Raw genomic sequence first — 16,071 nt, 5'->3', positions numbered from 1 at the left:
CATATTTCTTTCATCCCAGCTACTATCAAAAACTGAAACTTTGGAATTATGGTGAGGGAGATGTATGTACTCAGTGGTGCTTCACCATTTAATTGTTGAAGTCACAAGCACTGGCATAAAGTCAGTTTTAATTAAGATACATTTGTGTAAAGCCAAAAACAAAGTTGAACTATATGGCTATCTAAGCGATCAATGTGAGCAAGAAATATTACATATTTTTCTTAAGTAGTTTGTTGGAGAGAAGGGCTGACAAATCGTTTGTAAAATAAAAAACAAAAGTTGAGAAGATTTCAGTGATAAACATTCCTTAAAAATAAATTCACATTTGTAGTTGTTCTGGGTGATGATAATCACACAGAATAATTAAGGGCCTGAAGGCAGACCATATTTGACCTACATAACTCATCATTCTGTAAGAAAATAGTTATTTTCCATCTTCCAGTTCAGCATAAGTCACCAAGTGCTATAATGAATGCTGATGTTCTTGTACTGTCAACTTCTTCTCTATAACACTTTTCATTTTGCCTTTTTTACCTGGCCTTACCAGTAGAAAAACTTTTCTGTGGGACTTGGCCTGTAAAAAAGCCATCTCTACAGATGCATGTCACTATTCTAGTGCAGAAATGGCCAGCCTCCAGCGTGGTACAACATACACCCCCTTTTCCAATGGGCACCAGGACAGAGTCATACATGTTGGAGCATATGTAATGTGTGAAGAAGAAGAACTAGTAGCTGTTAATCACATGATGAATTTATGCCAGGTTTTGTAATTGGCAAGGCATAGCAGTGTAGGGCTCATAAGTAGATTCATGGCCTATCAAAAAGGATTGACTACCCTGTATTACAAAATGAGATGAATATGGGTTTGATAAATAGTGAAAGAAATGAAACATGACTGTCTGGATATCCCGATCTTAAAGGCAAAATAAAAAGCAAAAGGCCCCATGGAAATTATTATTCTTTTCTTTAGATTCAGTGTGTTTCTTGCAATAATACTATATATAAAAAATAACTAAATTCCATAGCTTTTAAATTGATAGGTTCTTCTTTATATATATATATACATATATGTATATATGTATGTATGTATGCTCAGGAAGAGCTTGAACAAGTGCTCCATTTTGAATTGGGGTTGCTTGAAAATTTTTGTGAATACACTTTTGATGGAACAAAGGTGTGTAGGTAATACATTTTATCACTTCCTTTTGTCAAAAAAAATCATAATCAAATAACTGAGAAGTACCTATATACATAATACTGACCAGATGGATTTCTGGTCCTCAAGAAGGGGTCTTCTTATGAGGATTAGAGGCTTTTTTTTTTCTTTTTTTTTTCTTTTAAATCTTATCCTTATTTTGACATGCGTTCATATGTGATTGTAAGTCATTTCAGTCCGTCTGTCTGTGCTTTATCATATCCATATGGAAACTATTTTGCAATTCTTGCATACAAAATCTCTGATAAGTGCAGATAGCATAATTATCATACAAAAAAAAAAAAAAGATGTTTCTGACATAGAGTTAGTAAAGTAATGGAAATAGTGCTTAGAATGACAGAAATTCTATTCCTCTTTGAACTATTCAACAAGTATTTCTGTTCAAAGAAACACTAGTTCATTAGTTTTTTTCAGTGAGGAGTGCTTAACATTCTGCAGCATAATCAGATTCTGCCACAGGACCAGAGGGAAAAGCCAGATGTGTAGCCCCTAATAGCTGGAAAGGAATGAATTATAGATTTATGCTTGTGAGAGTATCTTGTTTCATAAAAATCCTGTTGTAGTGCTGTTAAGCTTTAGTATGGAGAGAGACATAAAGCATTTTAAAATTCAAAACCGTCAGTTTGTTAAAGACTAAATTAAGTCCTACAATTACCATTCTGTGGGCTTGTGGTTACCACCTCTGTAGGCATCTTGTAATTATTTGCCATTTTCAGGTCATCTTCTATTTGTGTTCATCCTAGATTTTCTTTATTTATTTCCCTGAAAGCAGTGTGCATCTTACTATTGCCTAACTTTAGGAAAGATTGTACGGGTTTCAGAGAAGCAGGAGAAAGGATTTATAAGTGAGTGAAATTCCTTTCAAAACTTATCAACCTGTCATAAGAACCTTATCTTTTCCTCATTTATAAGGAAATAGCCTGGAGCTATTGATACCGTGTTTGATAGAAATTCGTGACCATTTTAATTTAAGCCTAACATGGAAAATCTCAAAAGTAGAAGAAATACATTTGCAACAATTTCTTATGTAAAATCATTCTCCTATCATACATTTCTGTATAATGGTAGTATCTAGTCAGATAGATCCTTCAGCTGTGGAAAGCTGAGGAGAAATGTGAAGTGCAGACTGTTGATATTTATGAGCAAACTAGTTTGTCAAAACACCGTTCCCTGTGTTGAGCAGTACTACTTCCCTCCCTCCCTCCCTCCCTCCTTTCTTCCCTTTCGTATTTATTCTTTATCCAGTTTTCATCTGGTCTTGCATTTAGCTTTGAAGCGCTGACACAAAGACAGTCTTTGTGCAAGAAAGCTGTGTTCACAGAGCTAGAGAATGAACAAGTAGTTGAAATGAAGCCTGGTTTCCCATGGTTTGAGTCCTATGGTTCTTTCCATGTTTCTGCAACAAAAACCACAGCTTCCTCTTCACATCCTTCCTATCTTCTCTGACTGATCTGTGGATAAAAATGTATTATAGCTGGTTTGTGTAACTACCATAGGTGATTTAGAGATAGAGTGCACACTGGTCAGGAGGATGACGGCAAAAAAAGATTGTTGAGACTATGCTTTGACCTTTTCGTCAATGGGAGCACTGATTTAGATCTCTTTCTTCTATGAGCCTTTGACATTTATGAAACTCAATGGATTACTCTTCCATTGATGAAATGGGTGAGTAGGATCAAAAGTTAATAGTATATAACTAAGTTGACTTCCTTGGGAGTCAATTCCAGTTACTGCTTATATTCACCTAGAGACCAACAACCAAACACCAAAAGGGAAAAGAAAACAGTACTAAAATATCGTGGGTTGTGTTTTACAAACCAGTATCCTTTTAGGTATAGAGAAAAGTACAACACTGCAAGGACACTGAAGACCTATGATATGTGATAACAAGAAGAACTTAAGAATGACATTTCTCATGTACGTATGTGCACAAATTATTTGGAGTGTAAAGTGAAGTACTCTGAAGTAAGGAAATTCTAGAATTTTAGTTCTTCTTTTCCATGTAGATGCCAACCATATTATGTTTCAGCCTCTAATTATGTGTTTATGCACTATTTTTACACACAGAGATTTGTTTCCTTCTTTGCAAAGAGCTGAGACTATTCATTTAATAAGCAATTGTTAGATATTTTTTCTCTTCATTGTCCATTGTGTAATAGTACTGTTATTTACTATGTACAGTTCAAACCTCACTCTCAAGGGAGTTACTGATCTCTTTCTAACCTTTCCTATGACTCCCATTACTTACTTTTGAGTACTTCAGAAACAATATTAAGCTTGCATTTACATTATCCTCCTGAAATGCAGCTTTCATCTTCCCATTTCACACACGGAGATGAGGCAGAGAAAGATGTTCAAAGTGTCCACTAAAAGGTCAGTATAGTGAAGAAATACGATGGTAGTCAGTTTAAAGTGCTTGGAACCAGATATTTACAAATTATTAAACATTCTGTAGCATGTGTTCAAGCATATTGCAGCAATGACTCTTCAGCATTTAAGAGAAATTAACTCCAAGGTATTAAGTCTTGAGGAAAAAAAAAGGAAATTATTACTCGTTTCCTCATAGTTAAATCCAGAGGAACTGATTTTTCTCCTCATGAACTAACTCTAGGAGTTATAAGATAAAAACCAATAGAGCACACCATGCAAAACCCGTGTGGAAGAAGATTGAGGTCCCGTGGATTCATTGGAGGCTCTCAGCTGAGGTACAAATTGCTGGTATTTAAGCATGATAAGGTGCAAGTTCATGCTTATGCTCTTCAATCCTTTACAGATAGAAAAGTTGGTTCTCTAGTCAGACCACCCTCTGAAAGATAGAAATGCTTTCCTGAGGGTAGATATTCGTTACAGCCTGTATACTGGATGCTTACTGTTCTTTGATGTCTTAGACAGAGCGCCAAGGTGCTATCATGATTATCTAGCATAAAATACACAGCAAGCCAAGAAAGTTTTTTCTCATGTAATCTTCATTGCGGAGAATGGCTGATGAATCATTTGTAGAGACTTGGGATACAGAGATTGTGTCAGAGCAGTTAGGTTTGCCTAATCACAGTAACCAGTGTTTGATGTTTCCATGAGAGAGTCCTCCATTAACTGCAGCTGAACTTGGCTGAGTGGGAAATTAAAAAAGGAGAGTCTGATTTCAAGACACTCCCTCAGGTGCTCAAAAGTATGCTAACTGGCACTGTGGGAGACCTCCTAACACAACTAAGGATATTTAAAGGAAAGAGGCCATAACAATATGAAAAGGAAACCCGTATATTGTCACTGAACCCACAAAGTTGGTCAAGATTGGTCATGCTTTATTAGCTGTTAGATGTCAGACTTGCATGAAATGCTCCTTTTCACAGAGGACTGATTCCAGCTGTGCTTGCTGTACATCTACAGTCTCAGCAACTGCAAGTATTTAATACTGGGCAGAAAAGTCCATGAAAATTAATGCAGGAGAATTTGTCAGGAGACTAAATATTAGGGCATATAAGAAAATGGATTTAAATCTTAGGCTTCACAGAGATAAAAGGATTTAGAGGCTACACTGGCTTCTGTTGACAACTGGAATCTAAGACAGGAGTTGTAGAGACCCATATAGCTGACTTCCGTTACAGCTCTAGACACGTTTTAATCTTCGTTTCTCTACCTGTAAAATGAGGGAGGCATATAGAACCCACAGCTACATCCTGGTATAGAATTTGAAACTCTGGAAACTAATATAATTCCTAAATATTATTATTGCTCATCTCCTACTATGTTTATTATCCATGAGGCTGGAGTGTAAGAAGGGATGTGTAAGAAGGATTGTCTTTTAATACAATGTTGAAGCCTCCTTGGAATGCTCTGTTTGTAATACTTGGTCCTACAGGAATAGGTAAAAACACCATAAATTCAGGATTCTGACATACTCTAGGATTAAGAGGAAGGCTTTAGTCAAGAACATGTACATATATCAGTTTATTCTACTCTATGCCATATGAAAGATCTTTTGTAAACTCTTCCTGATTTTGAGAGCATGTCCCTTGAGATATTTCTTGAATATTTATCACAGTGCTCTTTGCAAATAACAGTTGTTGGAATGACTTCCAGTATTTTACACCTTCTACTATTTAGGAGTATAGAATAACTCTTAAAATTGGTGTTTTAATATATGATCATAGAGTTCACTTCCAAGTAAAAGCAGTATTACTCATTTCACTGTTGATATGTGAATATCATTCGGTTATATTGGTTGTTGTTGTGGCATTAATATATATTTTCAGATCCAGCTGTTCATTTTACCAGGATATTCTTTCTGATGGAAACCTTTTGTTTCTTTGCCTGTAGCTATTGTTGACCTCCATATAATTGTCATTGTTATTTCAAGGCTTAAAAGGAAAGCAAAAAGGTGATGGTCTCTAAAGGCTTATGTTATAAGAAGTATATCATACTTCATTTAATAATCTAATTTGTAGTGGAATCTATATATAACATTCACATACTGCTAATTTGTTGTCATTCTATTGTCGTCAAACAAAATATACCAACAAAATCGTTGCATTGTAGACATAACCTTAAAATATTAAAATATATGTATATTTGTATCTGTATGATCCTTTAACGAACAACATGCACTAAGACAGGCCATGGTACGCTCACTGACTTTGGAAAAATGGTATCCACTGTTATTACAAGTAAATGTACATTCTGTAATTCACTGTAATGTATTTTCAAAGCCATGAATCCTTTGCTGGTGATCTCTAGGAAGCAGATTTGTCTGTTAGCCAACTAATTACTAGATAAGTGCCCAAAGCAAGCACCTGCCATCTCCTTTATAAAACTGTGCTATGCACAGGGAAATAAATAGTGACAGATCCCCTTCCTAAATTTGTCCACTTTGTGCTCCTATATTCATTCTTCATTTCATTACTTGGATGACTGTGATTTTTGAATCACAAAAGTCTTACGCTTAAAAGCTCCCTCAGTTCTCTTGTGGTTGCAAATCCTAACTGGAATGCCAGCTTGCATGTCACTTTTTTCCTGTGATGTGAGGTCCTTGGTGTAGTGATTGACACTCCACACACCTTGTTAAGAAAAAAGCTCAGAATCCAGACGTCACACTGACTGTTCTTCAAAATGTTTCTTCTGATTGCGAATGACAGGTTATTTTGAAAATGCTTGCTTTGTATAGTAGGAGGATACTGTGTCACTAAGTTTAATAGTAGCACAAAAAATTAATATGTAAAAAAGAGTCAACTCCTGGCTGGAAGGATTTATTGATACCTATAAAGAGACAAGCTAAAACAAGTGAGTATAATGCAAAGCAGCACAAGAGTGTGTTTTAAATGTTTTAGAGGTGTTTTTGGCTTGTCTCTCCTTAGTTGTTTGTTATTACTCTTTTTGTTTCTTTTGTTAGTTGATTTTTTGGTTGTTTCCTTCTTCCTCAGAGTGCACATCACAAAGGAAATCATTTAATAAACCCCAGCTACATAGCCTTCTCTCTAGCTTTTAACTACATTTTGAGTTTTGAGGGTTCATTGAGGGAATACTAATCCTTAAAGACTGCTGATGAAAAAGAAGTAGGAATTGGACTCAGTGATCCTTGTGGGTCCCTTCCCACTCAGGATATTCTCTGATTCTGTGATTCTAAGGGTAAGAACCTTACCCTTAGGTAAGAACATGGAAAAGAGCAAAGAGATGTCTGCCATGTGAAAGTACCAGTGCAGCCTTACAGTAACGGTGAGTTCAAGTGCAGTAACTTATAGAGGAAGAGTTGATTTCTTTTAGACTCTTACATGGGAATGTGGGAATGTTAAAGTTTGAATTAATTGTTAATGTAGGAGGAAGATGTTCTAGAGGTGTGTCTGTGTGACTTGGACAGAAAATCATGATACAAGATATCATTCCAAATTTGTATTCCTATTGATGTTTCTGTTTGTTTTTGTTTGTTTGTTTTGTTTTGTTTTGTTTTGTTTTATTATTAGGAAGGCCTATATGGTCAGATGATGCAGGAAGGAAGTGGGGAAAAGTAGAAAGAAAACAGGGCAGATAGGAGATTGTAGTGGTGATCAAGCTGAGAAATGGGAAAGGTATTTCTGCTGTGCTGACCAAAGGAACCAGACAGATCATGGAAGTGTTACTGGGAAAGAAAGAAGATTCTGATGACTTGCTATGCAGGCCAGGGAAGGGCCATAGTTAAAGTTGATCACCATAGGGAATGACAGACCTGGAACAAACTGTCAGATGTAATGAAGATGAGCTTCAAGTCAGTCTCTGCATATCCTCCCATTATTAAATGTATTACACAGAATCACAGAATGTTAGGGGTTGGAAGGGACCTTGAAAGATCATCTAGTCCAGTCCCCTTGCCGGAGCAGGAATACCTAGATCACATCACCCAGGAACGCGTCCAGGTGGGTATTTTAAGTTTGTATTTGACCATGGTTCATCTGCTAAGGAGCACTGATGACCTGACTTGATAGGGCCATGTGTAATGATCTTGATGTAAATATTGTATTGATAACTGGAATGAGTTCAGCATGAGGTCATCAGGATGGTCAGGGGCTGGAGTACTTGGCTTGTGAGGAGAGGCTGATGGACAAGACTTGTTCAAGACTGGAGAAGGGGTGTCTTCAGGAGAACTTAGCAGAAGCCTCCCAGTGCCTATGGGAAGATTACTGAGAGGACAGAACCATGTGCTTCACAGTGGTGAATGTGGGAGGACGAGAGATAATGGGCATAAGTTGAAATAAGAGGTTCAGACTGGATATAAGGAGAAATGTTCAACTGCTAGACTGTCTTCATGGGAAAAACAACAGCCCAGAGATGTAATTTAGTCTCTGTCCTTGAAGGTTTTCAAGGCCCAACTGGTTAAAGCCCTGAGCTGACTGGGCCATACCTGACCCTTCTTTGAGCAGGAGGCTGGACTAGATGCAGTCAGAATTATTCTAGCATCCTATGACAGACTGTAAAGCAGTTTTAGTGACTAGTGACATCTATTTAATGCTGTGATTAATTTATTATCCTGATATGATATTGGTGATAATGATTTGGGGATATCAGATGAAGAATCCTAATTATCACTAAAACTCCAACTGTTTACTGAGAAATTGATATTAAATGTGTATTTATCCTTTAGTTCAGGTCTATTCTCTCCATAATATATTAAAGTACATGATCATTTGCCATGCACGCACTCACACACACATATATATACACACAAAAATAAGAAACAATATTACATTTGCAAAAGTGACTGGTTTCTTTAATTATTTTTTCAAGATTTCCTATTTCTTAAAATGAATAAGTAAATTCCATGTGTATTTTGGAATCAGTGAGTTCCTAGGAATGGTATAAGAGGTGATAACATCAGATGCAAGCGTGCTTGTAGATGACATTTTCTCTTAACAACTTAGTGCTGTGCATTTATTGGGATACGTGGTGGCAGGGATGTTTCTTATCGGAATTACTGTGTAATTCCATTAGAAGAAAATATTTTGTCTGCCATTTATTTTCTGCTTTGAGATCAACGCTCCACATTTGCAAAAAGAGGCTGCTAGAATTTAGTAAGTAATAAATCAAAAGAACTCTTAATACCTACAGAACTAACTGTGTCTTCCGGACCTATTCAATAAAATTTAACTTAGATATTTTTCCAATGTGTAATCTGTGTGACCTGCAGTATCTGTTTGTTTTTTCAATATGAAAAATGCCTTCCAAGTGTAATAGCCCAGAGTTTCAAATGGCACAGTAGGATATGTAATGCATATTTTAACATGTTTTCTTCTAATTTGTCGCACATGCTTGTTGTGCATGATTATATAAAAGTCCATATTTTTAAACCCAGTGGTGTAAGTGTGTAAGATGTATTTGGTTGGGCTAAAAAATTCAAAAGTCTAATTTATCTTGAGATATGCTTAGTCAAGTAGTTTTTCATAGCAGTTAGCTAACACTTCAAGCTCTAACAGTGCCCCTGAGCCATAAAACAAATTTGCATGTAAGAAATGTTTTGAATCTATTAAAACAGCTCAGAGCTAAAGAGTTGCTATCATGTCTTTGTTGACTAACATGAAGCGAGATCCTACAAAAAGCTAGGCTGTGATCGACAGATGCCAAATCTTAGGTTTTGATGTGATTATATATTTCTTCCATGCATAGCAGTTTAAGTCTGGGACAGGAGTTTCAGAAAGACAGCAATCAATGGGTCTCTGCAAGACTACACAAAATATATAACTCCTGGCAGTCGTCAAGGCAGAATTATTCAAAAAATAATCTGAAATGCATTTGATCATGCACTAGATGGTTTAATAATTTATATTATACTTTATTAGCAAAGTCTTGTGTTTACTTAGTGGCTGCCAAAACAAGATGAAAGGCTCCCTCCATGGAAATACAAGATGCTTAGCTCAAAGTGTCACCTTTGCATTTCAGTTTGATAATTACTTCTCTTCCCCCCATTTTGATTAACAGTATGGAGGTTTAAATCTTAGAGTACCTTTTCCTTCATTGTGGTCCTTTCTAGTGAGAGAAGTGTTCTTTATTAATAACAAGTCTACCCAAGAGTTTATGGCTGAGCAAGGATTAAATTAGTATGAATAAATATTTCTGGAAGCTTCTTTAATATTTCCTCCAAGTTTTTTTCAGATAAAAAAGAGTCTTTGGATTTAGTTCTAAATTCCACTGAACTGAATCATTATGCTAATCTTCCCAAGTCTTGCAGCTACAAAAGTGTTTGTGAGCTCAGGTAATGAAACTGTTGCACTCTTACTACTGCTTCTGTATGATAAATATTACCAGCATTATCAGTTCAGAATATTGCAGAAAGAAGATTCTTTGAAAAGCAAATACAATACAAACATTTCATCTAGAGATACAAATAAGGGCCTTACAGAATTAATGCTTTGATAAAGTCAGAGCACAGAGGGAGTGGACCAGAGTAACCGCCAGTTCAACAAATGAGATCTGTGCCTCCACCCAAACTTTTTTACATCAATGATGCATAAAAGAGCTCTCATGAAGTTGGTTTTATGAAAGATGTTCTGCAGGTGTCTTGAATAATTCTTCAAGGCACATTAGATGGAGAATTTTAGGGGAAGAAAAATTATAGGACGATCTCAGAATATAGTGCTTCAGTAGTGCAAACACTGAAGGTGATATAACAGTCCAGAGAAGCTACTGTAATTTGTCTTGTCTATCCTAGAATGCAGGGTTTTAGTTTTGGTTTACATAACACCATACTCTCACCTCCTTCTCTATGCATGCAACATATACTACAACATGTACTGTATTTTTTACCTGAAAACCACTTCCTCAAATGGAGCCTATAACAGGACTTTCTGCCCAAATAAAAATGTATATGCAATGTTTTCCACTAGCACACCTGATAATGTGATAGTTATATGCTAGTAAGAACAGATTATATTCTAGACAGGCTGTTCAGTGTTTTACAGACTGCAGTGAGGGGCACTCCAGCCCTTTGCTCAGGCTTGAGAGAGTGCAAGAATTGCACTCTCAGTTCAGTTTAGCCCAGCTCTTTTTCTTCCCTTTGAGAGTTCTGTGCCGTGTCTTATGGAGCTGCAGAGCAGACTCTTGGGAAAAGGAATCTACCTGCAGGCATCTCTGAGAGATTATCATGGTTTTAAAAGCTGTTGTACAAATTGCAGGGTGGACAAAAGACTGACATTTTCTAAAGGAGCCTTTCAGCTATAGGGAACCAGATGGAACCTTTTCACAGGGCATCTTCTGTGATGATAATGACAGAAATTTTCAAGGAAGGGAGTGGTATTGTCAGTTTTGCAAGACAGAGTATTGGGGCAAACTAGAAATTAGTTCTTGGGACATAAGGATTAGATGAAAATATTTGTTACTTCCATTGGAAAAAAAAAAAAAAAAACACATATTTGATAGGATCATCTGAAGAGTTGCACAATATCAAATAGAAATGCAGTAGTGTTTTAAGTGATAAACTGTGAAGTACGTCTTAAAGAAAAGGGTCACTTTAGTTTGCAAATTGTGATCTTTTTGTCCATGTAAAATATCTTAATCCATTATAAAATTAGTAAAGCATTCAGGTTAGCGATGTAATAGGAGTAACATTTCATGTAAAAACCTTAATATGCATCTATTGAAATAAAAACTTCTGGTTTAAACTGTGTGTCAGTCTCTTACAGGATCCGAGATACTGTGCAAATCCAAGAATTTTGTGCAAACATTTTAGAAAATGTTACTGCCAGTAGAAATAAATGCATCAGAGTTCAAAATGCAAGGTAGAAGGAAGGAAAACAAAGGCACAGTAAAACTGTGAGAATTGTACTTCCAGCCCAGTTAAGTTTCAATATAGGTAAAATACTGTAAGAGAAACTCTCATATACAGAAAGAAAACTTTTTTAAAAAAAGAAATAGGTTTAGTGTGCCAGTATGATCATCCAATTTATGACAAATATGGTAAAGTAAGGAAGAAAACAGTGCTCACAACTTTATACACTGCATTACTCTCATGAAGTAGCACTGGGGACAATGGGCAGTGAGGACAGTAGGATTCACCACCACTGGAACTTTGTAAACTTTGCTAAAATCTCTTTTATCATTCTGTCCTAGTACCACAATGCAGTACTATGTAATAGTACTTTTTGCATAATATGTAATAGTACTTTTTGCATAATGCAATAGAGGTTTATAAGAACAATATAACAGAAAACAAGAGCAGTATGAGCTATTCCTCATCAAAATAATTCTAACAAGATGAAATTATTTCATTTTATATTGGAAACCAGAAAAACTGCAAAACAAAAATGAAGTGCCCATGAAATCACTACTGCGCAAGGACATGAACATATGCATGAAACACAAATATTTTTAACTGTTAGTAAAACAAATAAATATAAGAAGAAGAAAAGTCAAGTCCTTCAAAACTTGTTACAAGTTGTAGCTTGTGTTTGGGATGTTTTCCTGCCTATCCCCGGTCTTACAGAGATGGGTATGTAGGAAATCAGGCTGAGCATGAAGGGGAGCATGGAGGAGAAAGTTTCAAAGTACCGAGATACTGGCCATTTTATCTGTTTTGTGACAGACAGTATCTAGTTTTGTACAAATAAATGTTCAAGCCTTACTAATTATCAAGCTGTTTAGAAATATTCAATTGGGAGTCTGGAGTCTGACTGTAATCAGCCAAATTGACCCAAACCCTGGGAGGGTCTGTCTCCCAAACTGGGAGAATGAAGAGCCACCCACTGTAGGAGAAGATCAGGTTTGAGACCATCTGAGGAACCTGAAGGTGCACAAGTCCATGGGACCTGGTGAAATGCATCTGTGGGTCCTGAGGGAATTTGAGGATGTAATTGCTAAGCCATTCTTCGTCATATTTGATAATCTTCTGGGTGCAGTACATATAAGAAGCCATCCTCCTTCCATAGGTCATTTATTCAGGAACCTTCCACCTGTATGAGTTGTGACCTAAACCAACAGTACCTCAGATGTTAGAACAGCACTTACATCAGCCTGTCATTTGCCCCTTTGATGCTTGCTTACCTAACCAATAGTAATCATTAGTTTTCTTCTGCAATTACTATAATAATTCCTGAAATGGAGAATGGGAGACAGTTACATACAGCTTGACTGGTGCTCTCCCACTTTCATGGGCAAGCACATGTCTTGGAGCTGTGATATTTCTTTGAGTTTGTCCAGAAATATGTTCGGTCAAAAAGGGAGTCAAGCATCTGGTCTATGCTTTCATGTGACTCTTTTTCAGCTGCTTGGAAATACAAGATTATCCAGATAGGTACTTTTTGTGTGCCTGGCTTATTTTCTACCAAATGTGAAGGAAAAATAAATGGATTCATCAAAATCCTTTTCTACCTGGAAAAAAAAAATCAAACCAATTAAAAAACAGGCTGAGTTCAGTTGAATTCCTAGGAGATTATTGAAATAGAGGGAGGAAGAAAGAAATGTTGCAAGATCATCCCACCTTTCTTTAATTACACCTTTTACTTTCTTTTCTACTTACATTTTTTGTAAATGTCATCAGATTACATTTTTAAGAAATGCTTTCATTTTTGAGTATCTACATGGCTAGTGTGCTGAACTGAACAAGGTTGCAAGAGAGAAGAGTTTATTCTTTCCATTTGGATTTTAAACTGAAAGAGTGGCTCTAACTTGTGCTGCAGTTAAAAGTCCTCATGTTCTGGAGGATCTTAGTACTTGCAGTCAGGTTGAGAACGGTAATGGCAGGCACAGCAGGGAACTCGGATGCAATATGCTGAATGAGAAGGTGAGTGTTTTAGCACAGCTGCCTCCTGAGGGTCAGGGGAAAGGAAAAGCCCTGTGGGAGGATTTTCAAGCACCACTGAGCTGGCACACCAGGAGATGATGATTGACTTCAGAAGAGCCCTGCTGTGCAAAGGATTGTTGTGTTGTGGTCCCCTTTATCACTAGTTAGAAATTTCTTTTGAAGAGACCAAACGTAGGAGAGTAGTGAGTTAGCAGCAAAACAAACAAAAGAAATAATCCTTGAACAACTCTCTTTGATGACATTGAGTACTGGATATTTGTTTCTGTTGCTAATGGTTTCATTGATTTGGCAGTTAATTTTGTTAGAAAGATTGACTTTGTGTGGCATTGGTAAGAATTCTGTATAAAAAACAGATGACCTGATGCTGATGCAGTGCAAGTTGAATTGTTTGCCTTGAAAGGGGATGGCATTTTGAACCTCAGTGCAAAGGGGAGATTTTATTTGTATCTGATATGTACAATCAGAAATACATAGCACGGTTTCATCTTAATACATGCATTTCTTCACAGGAGTTCAAGCATACTCCACGGAATGGCACAAACTGGAAAGCACATCCTTCTGCTGAGATCCCAGTGAAAACGTCTTTCAGCCCCTGGATGCCTTCGCAGCTCCCATGGCAACAAGAAGGAAGTGGACTGAAGATACTGTCTGTCAGCCTGGCTTTACTGGCAGTTCTTGTCATGGTGTACTATGGAGGGATGAAAACAGAACTGTGAACTGAATGAAGCTTTTAGGAAAACATGAAATTGCTGTTTAAAATCTTCAAAAGAAACACTTTTACCAACATATCTCTCTCTCTTAAAAAAAAAAAAAAAGATATAAATTGGGCAATAATTTGTACTCATGCTATGCCTTTCCTGTTATTCATAGGAGAGAATGCTAATAAGCTCTAGGAAGATGTACCTGCCAAAGTTTGAGAACTTTGTTTGGCGAAACAGTTTGTTGCATCTGTCCTCCTCTTCTTTTTTTTTCTAAAACAATGCAATGTTTGCATTGCTTACTCTATTTATTACTGCTCTGGCAGGTAAAATTTTATACAGGAAACTCCTGAAGCTTATAAGAAATCTTTTCATTGAATATTGTTGGTAATCTTTTATGGGCAGAACATTTATAACTTTCTTAAAGATTTTGCTTAATGCAGTGTGATGGTTTGATGTGTGTCTTTTTACATTAGAATCAAACACTGCCGGGCCATTAAAGTTTGTCATTTGTTGCTATTGATTTTGCTGTCATGTCTGAAAGAATTTTTGGCCTGCCATCTTGCTTCTGTCAACTTCAGAATGAGTTACTAAGCTTTGTTAATACAACAAGAATTATTTTTTTACATACAAATAGTTTTAAAGTTATTTTTATTATCATTGAATGGGAAGATGGGATTCTAGTGGTAGAGTTCTAAAGGATGGATTTAATAGTCTCCACAGACTTAGTATAATGCTCAGATTCACCAAATGTGAATCTCATATTAGCTGTATATTGGATCATACTGTAAGACAGTACAGCTCTGATGGTGGGGAGGCTACGCTTTGCACACTCCGAATTTCTAATTAATGACATTAATACATGACATCGTTCGTTTGTTCATGTCTTGTCACCTTTGTGGATCTTCCTCCAAACTTCCACTTGCAAAGTCTGTTTTAAATCTTAAAAACAGGAACTGTCTTTTTTTTTTAGTGTGTTTATGTAGTATCCAGCACAGACTGAGCTGGGCTCCAAACATGGCTGTACAGTGCAGATGAATAATCCCCTAGGAAGAATGCTTTGTACTTTTTAAGTTGAGGATTTATCACAGTTACAGGCAAATTAATCAAGAAGTTCCACCATGATGTTCCCAGTGCAGTCTGTAAATTATATCAACAAATAATGATCGTCTTCAGGAAATTAGGTGTGTATTAACTTGAATATTATATTTCTTATTGCAACCACTGAAGGTCATGAGCCAAAACTCAAAAATTTTGAGATTTAAGAAAAAGCAAACAACAACAGCAACAACAAAAACTGTGCTCTTGTTTTGCTTCTGTCTTTCCAGATTTTTCTCTACAACCAGGAATATGTAACGATCAATAATTTACATTTTTAACAAATCTGAAATTCTATCAAAAAAAAACAAAAAAAAGCAAAACAAAAAACCACTTGACTCCAGGTGCTGAAATTTGCAGGAAAGTGCCAAGTATCACAAGATTCTCAGGAAAATAATGAGTTGACAAAATCATTATAACTGAGCCAATTTTTTGCATTTGATGGGAATAAAGTATGCAGATATGTGCTATGCCTCTAGCACTCTTGCTGTCAGCCACTCTAGCTTATCTAATTGTAGCAATTACAGATTCATTGCATCAGCTGTTACAGAGATTTACAAAGCTTGTGATTTAGATTCTGTGCATAACTGGTTTTAATGGAAGTGGTGTATTTTCTTAGAAATAATGCAATGTGTGGAAGAGGGTGCAGAAGACTTTGTAAATGACATTGTCCACAGATGCAATATATTCTTAAACTGAGCTTTCCTCTGGTAAGTAGGAAGTGTTGTTTATCAAGTGTTTTATTACCTTCCTTTTAATTTTGAGAGGGCCTGTTGACACTTTGTATTGTAAAGCAATAGAGT

At 36.4% G+C, this 16,071-nt stretch overlaps 1 protein-coding gene across 2 annotated transcripts in view; it reads left to right on the top strand.

Annotated features, from left to right (window-relative positions):
* CDKAL1 (CDK5 regulatory subunit associated protein 1 like 1) overlaps nucleotides 1-15,761 on the top strand; it is a 434,151-nt gene extending 418,390 nt beyond the window's left edge. For both annotated transcript variants that reach the window (XM_066992066.1, XM_066992067.1), the window contains one exon: nucleotides 13,982-15,761. In XM_066992066.1, coding sequence (XP_066848167.1) covers nucleotides 13,982-14,188 — 207 coding nt within the window. In that variant the 3' untranslated portion in view covers nucleotides 14,189-15,761. The remainder of the gene's footprint in view (nucleotides 1-13,981) is intronic.
* The last annotated feature ends 310 nt before the right edge of the window (nucleotides 15,762-16,071 follow it).

This window comes from Anser cygnoides, chromosome 2 (genome assembly GCF_040182565.1).
Source record: "Anser cygnoides isolate HZ-2024a breed goose chromosome 2, Taihu_goose_T2T_genome, whole genome shotgun sequence".
Classification (NCBI taxonomy): domain Eukaryota; kingdom Metazoa; phylum Chordata; class Aves; order Anseriformes; family Anatidae; genus Anser; species Anser cygnoides.
This window is presented reverse-complemented; position numbering and strand designations above follow the sequence as displayed.